General features: G+C 33.8%; 1 protein-coding gene and 1 non-coding gene across 3 annotated transcripts in view; both read left to right on the top strand.

The window, feature by feature from the left end:
- Nucleotides 1–15,617, top strand: part of LOC114333175 (uncharacterized) — a 412,711-nt gene that overhangs the window by 92,104 nt on the left and 304,990 nt on the right. For both annotated transcript variants that reach the window (XM_050650379.1, XM_050650378.1), the window contains exon 7: nucleotides 7,129–7,399. In XM_050650379.1, coding sequence (XP_050506336.1) covers nucleotides 7,129–7,399 — 271 coding nt within the window. The remainder of the gene's footprint in view (nucleotides 1–7,128; nucleotides 7,400–15,617) is intronic.
- Nucleotides 6,465–6,536, top strand: Trnac-aca (transfer RNA cysteine (anticodon ACA)). Its single transcript has one exon. It is a non-coding gene; the product is annotated as a tRNA-Cys (tRNA).

Genomic DNA, 15,617 nt, shown 5'->3' with positions numbered 1-15,617 from the left:
AAACCACATCATCCACTTCCGACTTAATTCAAACTGCTTTAAATGATGTGAAATTAGAATTTAGTCGTTGCAATATTTATTTTTAGTGACCCCAAAGACCCCCCGAGTAACAAGTTTGGGCCAATTATTTAACAAATTACCATAATAGTCCAGAGGAAGACGTTTATTACACCCGCTGCAGGCACCAGGTAGTTTGCACACTCTCGCCGACCTCATACTCGTTTTCAGCGACCCCAAAAACCCTTGAGTAAGAAAACTAAGTCAATTTTTCCCACTATTTACCGAAATGCATTTTTGAAATGCATTTTTCTTATGCACAAATGCAATTTGAGATTTCTTATTCATTACATTAGTTCACAAAATTTCCTGACATTCTCACGAATCCAACGCACCAAACTGCATTAAAATCCGTCTTACTGCGCCAAAAATCGACAGTAAGGCCTTTTTTGTGCTTCAATGCCTCGACTACAAACTGGATCAAAATATGTACAATATTAAACAGTATGAAGAGTAAACGAAACGTTTAGTGAGAATCGACCTTAATCGAGTTCGAACAATTCGACATTGCCTTCAAGTTCGAACATTTATTTAAAAAAAAACTTAAAAACCGCTAAACGTGGTAACATGAGAGGCGCACACAATATTCCAGCTACAAAAGAGCTTTTTTTATTAACAAAATCGCATCAGCCAAATTGGCTATTAGTAAAACAATAGTAGCGAACAATAATATTTATTACATTTGTATGTTTAGATAGTGTTTAAAATGTTAATTGAATTTAGGAGACCTTTTAGATTTGACATATTGCACTGTAGACCTAGAATATCACTTAGGTTGTTGGGTATATTGTACAACATGCGCTTTGGCGTTAATGCTGAGTATTTCTCTAATAAATGTTTGATTGTTAACTTTTCTTCACAGTTGTCACATCTTGGTTCTTGTTTGTCGGAAAACACATGGCTTTTAGTTAATCGCGTATGACCCAGTCGTAGTCGCGTTATTATTACCTGGTCTATCCTACTTGTTGGTAATGTTGGCCAGGGTTTTATCGATATTTTAACTTCACGTAGCTTGGCCGATGACACTTTCCACTTTTCTTCCCACATATACCGCACTTTACGTTTGACCGACGCTTTCTCATCCGCACTCGTAAATGTTTCAGTACACTCCGCACTATCACTAGTTGCAGCTTCTTTTGCAGCGTTGTCTGCCTCTTCATTTCCTTGAATTCCAATATGGGATGGTATCCAGAAGAATATGATAATTTTTCCATTCAGGTGAGCGGTATGAACTTCTTGTTTTATTTTGATGACCAAAGGATTAAATGGGTAGACATGTTGGATTGACTGTACGGAACTTATAAAGTCTGTCTTCTTCTTTAAGTGCCATCTCCGCGGCGGAGGTCAGCAATCATCATAGCTATTCGTATTTTAGAGACGGCTGCTCTAAAAAGTTCATTTGATGTACATCCGTACCACTCTCTCAGGTTGCGCAGCCACGATTTTCTGCGTCTCGCTGTGAGAGAGTCTGTGAGTATGATATATTTTTGGTATTATTGGATGCGTTGACAGCAAGGGTGGCCTGCTATAGAGCGTATAATTCAGCAGAGTTAAAAATGGAGTACTCTGAAGGGAGTTTGTATTTATTTGTTAATGTTGGGGTTATGACTGCAGCACCAGTACCTTCATTTGATTTAGATACATCTGTGTATATATGTGTATAATCCTTGTAGTTGTGAATCATATCATTGAAAGCGGATTTGATTAACTGTGGGTTTGTTGAATGTTTGTCGAAAGAAATGAGGCATGTTGGACACTTCGGGTACTGTATTTGTCACGGAGGAATTGAGGGGGATTGGGAAGGAAAGGGATTTTTAATATAGTCTACTATTGTTAAACATTAACAGTATAGCGAAATATTTAATTTTAGTATACAGGGTTGCTGTATACTATTTTAGAATACAACGTATACTATCAACGTATGCTGCACCAATTTAACATAACCGCCAGAAACTTGAACATGTTAATTTCTTCAAAAAAGACAAAATGCATGGTTATAACATTAGATTCAATAATATGTAAATTGGAGCTGGAAGGTCAGATAATAGAACAAGTGATGGAGTTTAAATACCATATACTTACTCCTTACTCCGTGGCGTTACAACCCTTCGTGGGCTTTAGCCGACTCGACAACATGCCTCCACTGTTTTCTATCTTGAGCAACCTCCATCCAATTCTCCACGCCCATCGCGCTTAGTTCTCCTGCTATATTATCTTGCCCCCGGAGTCGAGGGCGTCATCCAGCACAGGACCAAAGATTTTCCTTAGGATTCTTCTTTCCCAAACAAGTAGTCTCTCTTCGTTTGCCTTAGTTATCGTCCACGTTTCGCTTCCATACATCACAACGGGTCGTATGATTGTTTTATAGACTTGTATCTTCGTACGTCTTGTTAGTTGTTTTGATTTTATAAGGTTTTGGAGGGCAAAAAGACATATTTTGCCGGCCTGTATCCTGTTGTTTATTTCTTGTGATCCGTTATTGTCTTCAGTTGTTGTTGTTCCAAGATACTTGAATTCTCTAAGGCGTTCAAAGTTAAAGTCATCGATGGTGATGTTCTGACCAATTCTGTCTCTGCTTTGGTTATTGCGGCTGATATACATATATTTCGTCTTTTTTTCGTTGATTTGGAGCCATATCTTCTCTGCTTCCTTCTCGAACCTCACGAAAGTCTCCTTCATCCTTAATCGTGTGTTACCTATTAGATCGATATCGTCTGCAAATGCCAGTAGTAAGTTTGGTCCTTCTCGATAAAATACTGTATTGGGTTTTAGATTCTTGCACTTCTGATTATGTGCTCCAGAGCTAAATTGAAGAGTTGTGGTGAAAGTGCATATTCCTGTTTTAGTCCATTGTTTATTTCAAATGTCTCCGAGTATTGTTGTCCAACTCTCACTTTACATCGTAACTGTTCCATACACATCCGTATCAAGCTGACTAGTTTTTTTGGAAAGCCAAGTTCCTACATCGCTGTCCACAGTCTAGCCCTGCATACTCTATGAAATGCTTGTTTAAAATCGATAAACATCTGATGAAGCTCACGATCAAATTCCCAGCATTTTTCCATTATCTGTTTTATTGTGAATATCTGGTCAATAGTAGAGCGGCCCGGTCTAAATCCGCATTGATAATCTCCAACGATTTCTTCTATAACCTGCCAAAGCAAGATATTTCTACTATCGTCAGATTAAAAACTCGACACGGGAAATATGAGGCACATCTGCACAAATTAGGAATAATTAATTCATCAGTATGTTTTTGTGATAATGTTTCGATTAGAGATTTAAACCATATTTTCTTGGAATGCAAAATTAACGAGAGATATATAAATCATTTATATTACAATTTACGATAAACACAAGTTCATTTTCCAATTAGTATAGAATATCTACTAAGTTGTCATAAAATGGAAATATTTAAATTACTCATAAACTACTTGAAAGAAACAAATATAATCATTTAAGTGAAATACGTATAAATATAACAAAACTAATAAATTGAGGTAAGAATAAAATAAAAATCTGTGGCTAACGGACTCGCATTCAAGCCATTTTTTCACACACACACACACAACGATTTCTTCTGTGTATTTTTTGGTTCTTTCTAGCAGGATGTTTACAAGGATTTTATAGGTGGTGTTTAGGATTGTTATTCCCTGGTAGTTAATACATTGCTTTTTGTTTCCTTTTTTGTGTATTGGTACAATAACTCCTTCTTTCCATTCATCTGGCATTGTTTCTTCTCGCCAAATGTCTTGAATTAGCTTGTATATAGAACTGTACAACGCTTCTCCTCCATATTTTAAGCACTCTGCGGGTATACCATCGCTATCTGGTGTCTTATTGTTTTTAAGTTTTTTAATTGCCTGTAATACTTCTTCGTATGTCGGGTATTGGTCTTCTATTTCAGCTGTATGTACTTCTGTGTTTGATGTATTTCTGCTAGATTGGTCGTTTAATAGTTAATAAAAGTATTCCTTCCAGGTTTTTAGGATTTTCTTCAGTGATAAGCTGCTTGCTGTCGTTTTGAAGGAAGTTACCTGTTCTTGCTTGGTACCCGGTCTTGTTAGCTGAAACTCCTTTGAAGAACTGTCTCGCTTGTTTGTTCCTTCTTTTTTCTTCTATATCTCTGAGTATTTGTTCCTGATACTCCCTCTTCTTCCTTTTCATTAGTTTTCTTGTCTCTGTTCTTCTTTGTTTATACATTTCATTGTTGTTGTGCGAGGGGTTTTGTAGCATGTTCCTTCTAGCCATATTTCTTCCTGTTATGGATTTCAGGCAATCATCATCGAACCATTTTTTTGTTGTTCTCTTTTTGTGTCCTAGTATTTCATCTGATACGCTTATCAGAGCTAATTTTATATTTTTCCAAGCTGAGTTTATGTTGTTATAGTCCTCTGTCTGTGTTAGAGCTATTTTTATAGCCTTTTGAGATTTCTGTTCTGTCTCATTATCACGTATAACTTCGGTATTCCATAACTGTGTTGGTATATTCTTGTTTGCTTTTTGGGACGCTATTCTTGTCCTTATGTTCGTTTTTACCAGAAAATGATCCGTGTCTCCATCAGCTCCTCTTAAGCTTCTTACGTCTACGCAGTTACTACCTCTCCTGGCATCTACTAGAACATGATCGATCTGATTTCTTGTGAGGCCGTCGTTGGAGACCCGTGCTTGTTTGTGTATTTTCTTGTGTTCGAACATTGTCGATTTTATTAGTAAGTTGTGGGACGCTGCAAAGTCTATTAACCTTGTTCCATTATCGTTGCTGACAACGTGAAGACTATGGTTACCTATTGTTGGTTTGTCCGCTGCTGCCTTCCCAATCTTTGCATTGAAATCTCCTAAGATAATATGCATGTCCTGTTTGGGGAGATTTTTTATCAGTTCCTCTAGTTTCTCATAGAAGTTGTCTTTTACATGATCTTCCTTTTCCTCTGTCGGTACATGGGCAGCAACTAGGGAATAGTTATGTAGTTGTCCTTTGAGTCTGATATAACAAAGTCTTTCATTAACGGGTTTGAAAGTTAAGACTGACCCCACAAGATTTTCCTTGACTATAAAACCAGTGCCGAATTGATGTTCCTGTTCGCTTCCGCTGAAAAATACTACTGATTTATTAGTTTTTAGTGTGTCTTCTCCAGTCCATCTAATCTCTTGTAAGACAGTTATGTCCATGTTTCTGGATTCAAGTTCTTTGACCACCTGAGTTAGGGCTCCAGGCCGATATAGGTTTAGTACGTTCCAGGTTCCTATATTCATTGTTCTTTTGTCGTTGCTTTTGTTGTCTTAAAAGATCCGTCCCTATCCGAGGCATGTGCTTCGTTTTCATAACTATGTTTTTTTACAAGAAGGAATAGTTAGTCCCTTGCTTAACCCTCCTCCTTTCTCATCCTGGACTTGGGACCAGGCAACGGCGGAGTTAAATATCATATGCATCACACTATCTAGCTACGGAAGGCTCGAAACAGAAGTAGAAGATCAAGTGAATAAAGCAAATAGAGCCGCAGGTTGCCTGAATGACACAATATGGAGAAATAAAAATATCAGAGAAGAAATGAAAGGCAGAATTTACAAAACAGTCAAAACAGAGAGGACAAAAAGATTGCTCGAAACAGCGGAGATGAAAACCCTTCGAAAAATCGATGGTAAGACTCTATGGGACAGAGCTAGAAATACAGATATACGACAGAGATGCAAGGTGGATAACATTAATAACTGGGTAAGAAACAGAAGAGTAGAATGGAATGACCACATAAGCCGAATGATAACAAATAGGGTAGTCAGGACAGCGAGAGACGGTTCCCCAATAGGAAGACGATCAGTGGGAAGACCACGAAAACGATGGAGCGACAACTTACTAGAGGCACATTAAAAAAACAAAGAGACTCATGTCTATACAAAACGAAGATGAAGAAGAAATTAAAAATTGCACTCGATTTTATCTTTTTTTTTTTCACCCCTGTAAATTATTCAAATAAACATTATAGATATTTTCAGGGACAATGCATTTAAAAACATTTCAAGCAAATTTTGCACCTGTCCACTTAAAGGAAATAATTTATTGGAAATATTTCCTACATGCCAAATGTAAATATCTGATCATTTTTTGAAGTTATACTTCTTTAGGCGCGATTGGGAAAAATATTGAGTGAATTTTTATAAAACCCCACACGCATGCTTCAAATGACAATATGAAGTTAGCTGCTAAATCTTTTAAGTTTTGTATGTATAAGTGCAAATAAGGTGTTAAAAGAATATATTAGTGCTTTTAGTAAATATATTTATTATAAATTTTGTGTCTTTGGATTTGTCTCCCTCGGGAATAAGATAATAAGTATTATTAAAAATGAAAACATTTTTATACTTGGTCTATTTGTCACTATGTCCGTTTGTAATCCGTATAAACAAAAGCGATTATAGCTCAGTGGTAGAGCATTCGACTACAGATCGAGAGGTCACCGGTTCAAATCCGGATGTTTTCTTATTATTCTTTTTTAGTTTTTGGTGTTGTTTTAATAAACTTTTTTGGAAAGTAGTATTAAAATTGGCTTAATCTAAATAAAATACAAATAAACAGTTTAAAGGATATTTATTTCGTTGAGATCATATAATAGAAGTATAACTTCTTACGTGCGTACAAAGTACACACACATTCTTTTTTCTATTATATTATAAGTACCGGTCAAATAGCTAAGTGGGCCGAGGCGCGTTCGATTGACAAATCTAGCGGATTTACCATCGAGGTTCGAGCCCCGACCCGGTCATTGAAAAATAAAAAGGCCAACGTCGTAGTCTAAAATTCTATAGAATCTACGACTTGGTCTAGAATAAACTGGTGTCTCATCGGCCTATAGAGGGGCGGTACGGCAAGAGATAAGGGCTTGCGGCTTGGTGATACTCCTCCATAGATCCCTACCGAAGGGCGTTGACGCCTAATAACGGTTTATATATATATATATATATATATATATATATATATATATATATATATATATATATATATATATATTATATTATATGTGACAGATTGTAAATATACTGGGAGTTAAAAACAATAAGAGAATATGTTTTTAGATTGAATACAAAATCCCGTTACAAAACATCGCAATTCAAACATAGACCACTGTTGGAAAAGGTACGCATTGGAGATCCAGTTCCTCTAGTTAATTCAATGTCAAATAATTGTAAAATTCTAACCAAGAAATTAGCTGGTAATATAAAAAAATCAACTCTTCCTTCTCCAATAAACGAAGACTCTATTTCTACTATGATTCAAATGGTGAATGTTGATGTAAGGGACGATTTGGAATTGGATGCGGAGAAAAAGGACGAAACAAAAACAGAAGTAAGTAGATATTTTGAAATATATTATCTGTATGTTTCGTAAATGTCACCATATTTAGAAGAAGCGATTGTTTCTTGGATGGAATGCATGTATCCACTATGTTCGCGAAACTATTGCGCTTCGCGCTCCTGCAACTGCTCCACATAGTGGATACGTTCGCGCGCCCGGAGCGTACAATGGTGCGCGAACGTATAAACTATGTGAATCAGTTGCAGGAGCGCAGAGCGCAAGAGGTTCGCGAACATAGTGGATATGTTACCGGCCAAACCCGATTTCAGGACAAACTAGTTTAGTCTAGACCAAACTAGCTTGAACGCGTTACGATAAACTAGTTTGACCTAGACTAAATTAGTTTGTCCTGATATTACTACGGACACTGCAGAACCCACTACTAGTACGGCCTAGTATAAATATTATAGTGTACCTACAAAGCCAAAATAAATAGATAAACTGAATAAAATATTCTGTAATTGGAAGATACCTAATCATTTTTATTAAAACGATAATGATTCGTCGTTAAATCTAATGAACAATTGGTAATACAAACAATCATATTATAAAAAATAATCAGTGTTTTTTTTTTCAAAAGCAATAATTATACCTCAATTATAACAATTGTTATTTATTTTTCCATGGAGTATTTTGGTGACACTGAGAATTGCGGAATATCATTGCCTTTTTGCACTTGCATCTGTTTTTGCAACAGTTTTTGTTCCAGCTTCATTTGACAAAACCTTCTGATCCAACTGAATCTCTCGTAGCTGCAACCCTTAGCGATATTTTAGAGAAAATTCCACACCTGTAATTTTGAACCAATCAAAATACGTTATTTTGACAGATCACCATGGCAACGGAGGTATTTTATCGGAAATTTTTTGCTCGTGGGGTACCCAACAGCGAATTATAGTGGAAATTTTTTGACGTTTACAATAACAGAAGATTTTTGACAGACTGGTTTTTATTTGTTTACATAATTTAGTTTTGATTCATTTTAGTTACAAAGCTAAGATGTTTTCTATATTCTCCGGACACCTCCTCTCTTCTTAATGGCGAAAATGCAGGACTTTGAATGTTTTCAATTAAGTTTCTATGTCTAATAAAATATATATAATATTTAGACACTAATTTATTTACCTTTTTCCCATTCAGTACTTTCAATTTTGCGTAGTTTAGTTTTAAAAACGCCAAAAAATAATTTTCTATCACTTGTAGTTACTCAAAACTTATGTAAAATTGAAGAATATACTATTTTATATCTTGAAATGGTATTCCCATGCAACTACAATGAGTAGAAATTACGAATTTGAAAGCCTAAATAATTGCTGACAAAGCTATGGCGCGCTATTAATCTGTTCATGCAGCTTTGGATTTTCAAATGCAAATTTGGTGTGGAATTTTCTTACCGAATACCACGCGAAGTCAAATTAATATCCGGAAATTTTTTTTTGATCATGAATATTTTTAGAAAATTTCCTTCGTCTGCGACTCGGGAAATTTTCAAAATATTCATGATCTCAAAAAAATTTCCGGAAATAATTTGACCTCTAGTGGTATTACTAGTGATAATTTATCTAACTATTTGGGGTATTAATGTATCTAAATGATTTTAATTTTTTTTCCATGTCAGAATTGGACAATCAAACTTTTTTAGAGGTAATAGATATAAACTAAGGCTCTGAAATATCGTTAATGGTTTCAGCTAGGAGAGGTTTAGTTGGATCAGATTTTGTCAAATGTAACTGGGGCAATGATAATCCGCAATTCTAAGTGTACCAAAACACTCCATCAAAAAATAAATAATTTTTATAATTGAGATATAATTATTGCTCTTATAAAAAACATTGATTATTTTTATAAAAAGATTGTTTTTATTACCAAATTCCAATAATTTTAACGATGAGTCATTATCTTTTAATAAAAATTATAGTTTCCAATTACAGGGTATTTTATTCAGTTTATCTATTTATTTTGGTTTTGTAGGTATATTATAAATAGAGAGCGGAATATATGCAAAGTGCATATAGATGCATATATTGCATATTTTCAGACAACAAACACAACATTGCATATTTAAGCTAAACACGATTTATTTTGCATATTTTAAAAATAAATTATATAATAGTTTAAAATTTTCCTCTCTTAGTTAGAATTTTATAACTTCGATATGAACGAGCTCGTTATTTATCTATCTATCGCTCATTATTATCTATCTGGACTTTCCCATTACTACCTGAATTTAACAATTATGGGTGTCCCCAGAAAAATATTATTTTATTAGCGTAGCAAGTCGTAGGTACCTACCTGCTTTTAAGGGTCTAATATTTATTTTGTCAGTTTCCGGCCAACATTTGTTTAAAGTAAACGTTGTATCGTATTTAGTGGTTTTGAAGTGATTGGTATTTATTAAATTTAAATATGTCTACCATTCAAAAAAGTGCTTGAATAAAGTGTCTTCCCGAGTTAAAGCTAAGTGGAGACAAAGTATTTTGCAAGGCCTGTTCCAAAATCGTAAGTTACATTCATTTTCACATTTCATTTTTTAAATGAGGAACTGACAAACAAAAGCATCATGTCCCACAAAAGAAATTTTTCTGGAAAGAGTGTTTTAATTCGACAAATTCGCTTTTACTTCTATAAAGACGGCTTTTACAATTAGAAATAAATTTAAAAATGTTTTAGAAAAAATGAGGGCTTCGATTGTTTGAGGAAAGTTGTACGTATTTTTGAAGGCAACTTTTCTGAAGATCTTACGACTTGGCAAATTAGTTTACTGCCTAAATTAAAATATTGTCCTATAACATCAGTAGATGTAGAACGAACTTTTTCTGTGTCCAAACACGTTTTTAGTGATAGAAGGCAAAAGTTGTTAGTTGAAAATTTTGAAAAATATTTGATTATAAATTCATACTATAATTTAGATTCTTAATTTAATTATAATATCAGTTTTTGTGTGTCATTTCATTTGTTTTTATGTGAAAAATAAATATGTATTAAACATAAATGTAGGTTGAATTTTTTAAACATAAATGTTTATATTTAATATATTGTTTTATTTTTGAGTATTTTTAATGTGCATTTGCATATTTAGACAAATTTAGAAAAAATTTCTGCATATTTGTAGTAAAAGTAATGCATATATATGCGCATATTTTGGTAATGTTGTGTTGCATATATTCCGCCCTCTAATTATTATAAAGGACTTACTAGTTTATCCTGAAATGTCCGTATTATTATGTGATTAATTATGTATTAAGAAGTATTGGCAGACCAAGAAAAAGATGGTGTGATATCTTAAATAATTTAGGAGGCTAATATTGAAGAAGAAACAGGCTTTAAAGCCTTAACAGTGATGAGCGCAGTAATAACCAGAAAAATAACGCAAAAGATGGAAAACATATTATGTTGTGAGATAAAAAGAGATGAACCTAGTGGAGGTGTTAAATTTAGCGATAGTAACTTATAGATTGACATTATATTAATTGTTTCCCACCTTTAGACGTATCGGACGAGTTTGAGAAATGCCACTGTCACAGTGACAGTTTTAGTTGCCATACTCATCTGACACGTCTAAAGGTGGGAAACAATCAATATAATGTCAACTTATATGTTACTATCGCTAAATTTAACAACTCTACTAGTTCTATTTCTTTTTTTCTCACAATTTAATATGTTTTCCATCTTTTGGGCTATTTTGCCGGTTATTAGCGCGCTCATCACTGTATACAAGAAGGAAGAAGAAGAAGTGTTTAGGGCAAATTAGTTTGTCCATGGCCAAAATTTGTGTGGACAAATAGGACCGAAATAAAAAGGTGATGGTTTAAAAATTACCACCCTATGATTTATATCTTCGCCGTACGTGCGGTCAACTTTAACCAGTTGTATCTCAGGAACCACTCGACTTTAAACGTTTTTTTTAAGAAGCATTCTGCTGCGTTCTTTCTAATACCGTTTTCATAATTTAATTTAATTTAATATTTCCCGAGATATTCTAATTGTTTATACGCCAAAAAAAGTTTATAATTTTAAAATTTACGCCGCTTAAATAGTCCAATTTCAGTTCTGTAAAGTATATTAGATAGGTCTAGTTACTTTTTATATAAAAATCATAGTTATTCTTATGCGTCATAATTATTGTGGTTGCTATAGCGACCGTAAATTTTTAATTGACAATTTAATTGTTCCTAAACTTTTTATTCAATTTCCATCGGCTTCTGGAAATATAATCTATACTAAAAGAGCTTTTATAACACCAAGTTATTTAGTTATTGATAAATAATTACTAGCCTAAAATTGTAGTTGAGAATTAAAGAATTTTTTCAAAAAACCCGCATTTTCCGAGGAAAATTTTCTTCGAAGTAAATCGGCAAAAACATTTCTCTATGCAGAATTTAGTTGCGGTGAATTTTTATTTGAGTGTTTTTGGTGTAAAGCTAAAATCTTCGGAGTTATAGAGCAAATACTGAAAAAACACGATTTTCGTGCCCCATTTTGTTTATTAAAAAAGTAACACACTATCTGCCGACTTTGCATACTTGTATTAATCTATAGAATCATAACATTCGATTCCAACAATAAAATTGCTGGTCAATAACTTTTCCCAAAAATGGCTTATTATTCTCCGATAATCTGCCCAGACTAACGGTGATATATTAGGTTTGTTCTAGCATCAGTTTCAAACGGTTTGAGACCATCAGCGAATAGTGGACCAGCGCGAGTAGAGGGGATAGCAGTGGTGACTGTATTATGTTTTCTCACTGACCAACTGTTTGCTGACGGTTTTTGACTAGTTTGACTGTTTGCTAGAACAAACGTAATATATTTTACATACACTGGGCAGCAAAATTAACGCACCACCTTAACAATTTTTGATCTCTCGAATTTTCTAAACCTGTTATCAGATTTGAGTGATTTTTTTAGTATATTATTATTCTTTAAGAATATCAACGTAGTAATAGTGTAACTGGACAGCTGGTGTATATCGGGTGTAACAATCCTATGTTTTTTCTCAAAGTTCGGAACACCCTGTGGAATATCCTAGCATATAAAAAATAGTTAAAACAAAACACAATGGTAGCCTTAGGCTTTCTTAACATTCTGTTTTTTATTTATTCACTTTTTTATCAATAAATCCTCATTTTCTGCTTAGTTTAATAAACAAGCCTAAAGTAGACTATGAGAAATTAACAATTTGATAGATGCCAAATTGTGAACAGTCAAAAAGTGGTTTGTTGTGAAAAACTAGTTGATTTATTTTAAAGTTTCATTTAAGTCCGTAATTTTTTTTCTTGTTTGGTATAAAACTGGAAAGTGTTACAAGGAATTTGACCCGTGATGAGTGACTTCAAGCAAAAGAGGTATATACAGGGTGTTTGGTATGTCGATGGAAATTATTTAAGGGATACTAGGGGACGCCATTTGCAACATTTTCTGCTAAAATGTATCGCTCAAACTGTTAAGGTTTCCGAAATAGTTATATTTGTCAATATTCGACAACCGTCTATTTCACGTTTAAAAATTATCTAGGCGTACTACCTCCCTGTTTCAAGAATGGAATAAAAATGTAAACCTACAACACTGACTTTTCGCATACAATTTCCATCAGCTATCGTCATTCTCCGAACGTATAACAAACAAAAAACAATCTACCTGCTATGCTAACAAACAATCTACCTGCTATGAAGTGGTTTATTTTGGTTTATAAACATGGTTATTGTATGCGTATGAAAGTTGCGTTTTACTGTTTTGACATCCGAATTGTGTTTGGAGTAGCATTAACAACGAAGGGTTTTTGCAATCTGAGCAAATAATAAGTAAGGTATTTTGTATGTCAGGGAAGTATCTCGCTGTGTAAGGTCACTGCTTGAATCCACTCATCATGGGTCAAATTCTTTGTAGCACGTTACATTTCCACCTAACAAGATAAAAAAATGACGGACTTAATTGAAACTTTAAATAATAAATCTACTAATTTTCACAACAAACCAGACTCTTTTTGACTGCTAACAATTTGGCATCTATCAAATTGTTAACTTCTCATAGCCTACTTTAGGTTTGTTTATTAAACTAAACAGAAAATGAGGATTTATTGATAAAAACGTGACTAGTTGTTAACGTACTTAAATTTTTTATTATCCAACATAAGTGAATGAATTAAAAAACAGAATGTTAAGAAAGCCTAATGCTACAATTTTTTATGTGCTAGAATATTCCACAGCATGTTCCGAACTTTGAGGAAAAAACACAGCAAGATTGTAACACCCGGTATACAATGACATTTGGCTGTTCAGCAACAATATTACTACATCGATATTCTTAAAGAATAAGGCTGTAACATACTAAAAAATCACTAAAATCGAACAACAGGTTTAGGAAATTCGAGATATCAAAAATGTCTCATTTTTAAGGTGGTGCGTTAATTTTGCTGTTTAGTGTATTTAAAAGTAGAGTATAACGCTTAGAAAATTTCATGTTTTTGAATAATGAAATTTTTGTTTCATATGTAATAAGTGTTAACCACTATGTAAACCTTACATCAATATTGGTTTTTAATCTTAATATTGTTAGAATAGAATTGCTTATTGATCTAAGAGAAGACCTGATGGTAATATTACCTATATACTGTATTCTTTCTTTTTAGCCCATTTCTATCCAACTTTGGACATAGGCCTTCCTCAAATCTTTCCATTTCCGTCTGTCCTTGGCTGCGTTTTTCCAGTTAGTTCCTGCAGCTTTTACAATATCGTCCTTCCATCGCATCTGAGGTCTTCCTCTTCCTCTTCCTCTTCTTCCTGTCCACGGTCTCCAGTTTTGTATTTCAGCATTCCATCTTTTATCTTCCTGTCTCGCATTTTGGCTCACAAATCTTTATTTTAACTCTGTTATATGTTTAGTTACATTTTTTACTTTTGTTTTCTCTCTTATCCATTTTTTTGATTTTCTGTCTTGTAGTTTTATTCCCAACATGGATCTTTCCATTTTTCTCTGAGTTATTTCAATTTTGTTTATGTTGGCCTTTGTTAATGTTCATGTTTCTGAGCCAAACGTCAGAACAGGAAGGATGCACTGGTCAAATACACGGACTTTTAGGTACTGTTGTATCTTTGTGCTTTTTAGTATCCATCTTAACTTTCCAAATGCTGCCCACAAGAATCGGATTCTTCTCTGTACTTCGATTGTTTGGTTCTCTTTATTAGTTTTGATTATTTGACCCAGGTATACAGGGTGATGAATTGGAAAACGGGCCATAGGAAAATCAATGTAAAATTCTAAACTGTTGAATTCCTGCTTCCCTTATTATTCTACATCAAAAGACATGAGAAACTATTTGTAGAGGATTGAAATCTTTATTGAAAACAATTGCTAAATTGTTCTACGAATTAAACACATTCCAAAATGTTGTAAAATATAATAAATTTTATCAAAGTATTTGCCAAATTTAGGCTACACACAGTGCAAGAATGTGTATAAGGTTGCCTTAGGTCACAATGAAATTATTATATTAACAATATTTTGAACTGTCAGTATTTTTATTTTATCGTTTTTATTGTTTAAAAAACAATAAAGTCGAAAAGATGTCCTCAGTTGAGGAGAAAGTAGTAATAATAAAGATGTTTTATTCGGTCAATAGTTTGCGTACTGTCAGAAATAGTAACGTGTGGCCTTTTACGCACTTACTTAGGTATGGCAAATGTATTCTATTTTTCAAAATTTTGCACTCTGTTTAAATCGTAGAACAATTTTAACTTTTGTTTTTAATACAGATTTTAATCCTCTACAAATAGTTTCTCATGACTTTTGATGTAAAATAATTAGGGAAGCAGGAATTCAACAATTTAGAATTTTACATTGAGTTTCCTATGGCCCGTTTTCCAATTCACCACCCGGTATGTATTCGTTAACAACCTCAATATTGACATTATTTATATTTACATTTATTCTGATGTCGTTTGTATTTGTCATGATTTTGGTTTTACTCATGTTCATTTTTAATCCTATCTTCTCCGATGCGTGTGCTAGTTGAGTCAGCATTGTGTAATAAGGACAACATCACCGCAATATCTGAGGTGATTGAGATTCTTCCCGTTTATGTTGATACCCATGTCTTCCCATTCCAGTTCTTTAAAGACGTCTTCCAGAGCTAAGGTGAAGAGTTTTGGGGATATTACATCTCCTTGTCTTACGCCTCTACGTATTTCTATGAGATTAGTTTTGTTTGTTT

This window comes from Diabrotica virgifera, chromosome 5, assembly GCF_917563875.1.
Source record: "Diabrotica virgifera virgifera chromosome 5, PGI_DIABVI_V3a".
In the NCBI taxonomy this organism is placed as follows: domain Eukaryota; kingdom Metazoa; phylum Arthropoda; class Insecta; order Coleoptera; family Chrysomelidae; genus Diabrotica; species Diabrotica virgifera.
Note: the sequence above shows the minus strand (reverse complement) of the source record. Positions and strands in the feature narration are given on the sequence as shown.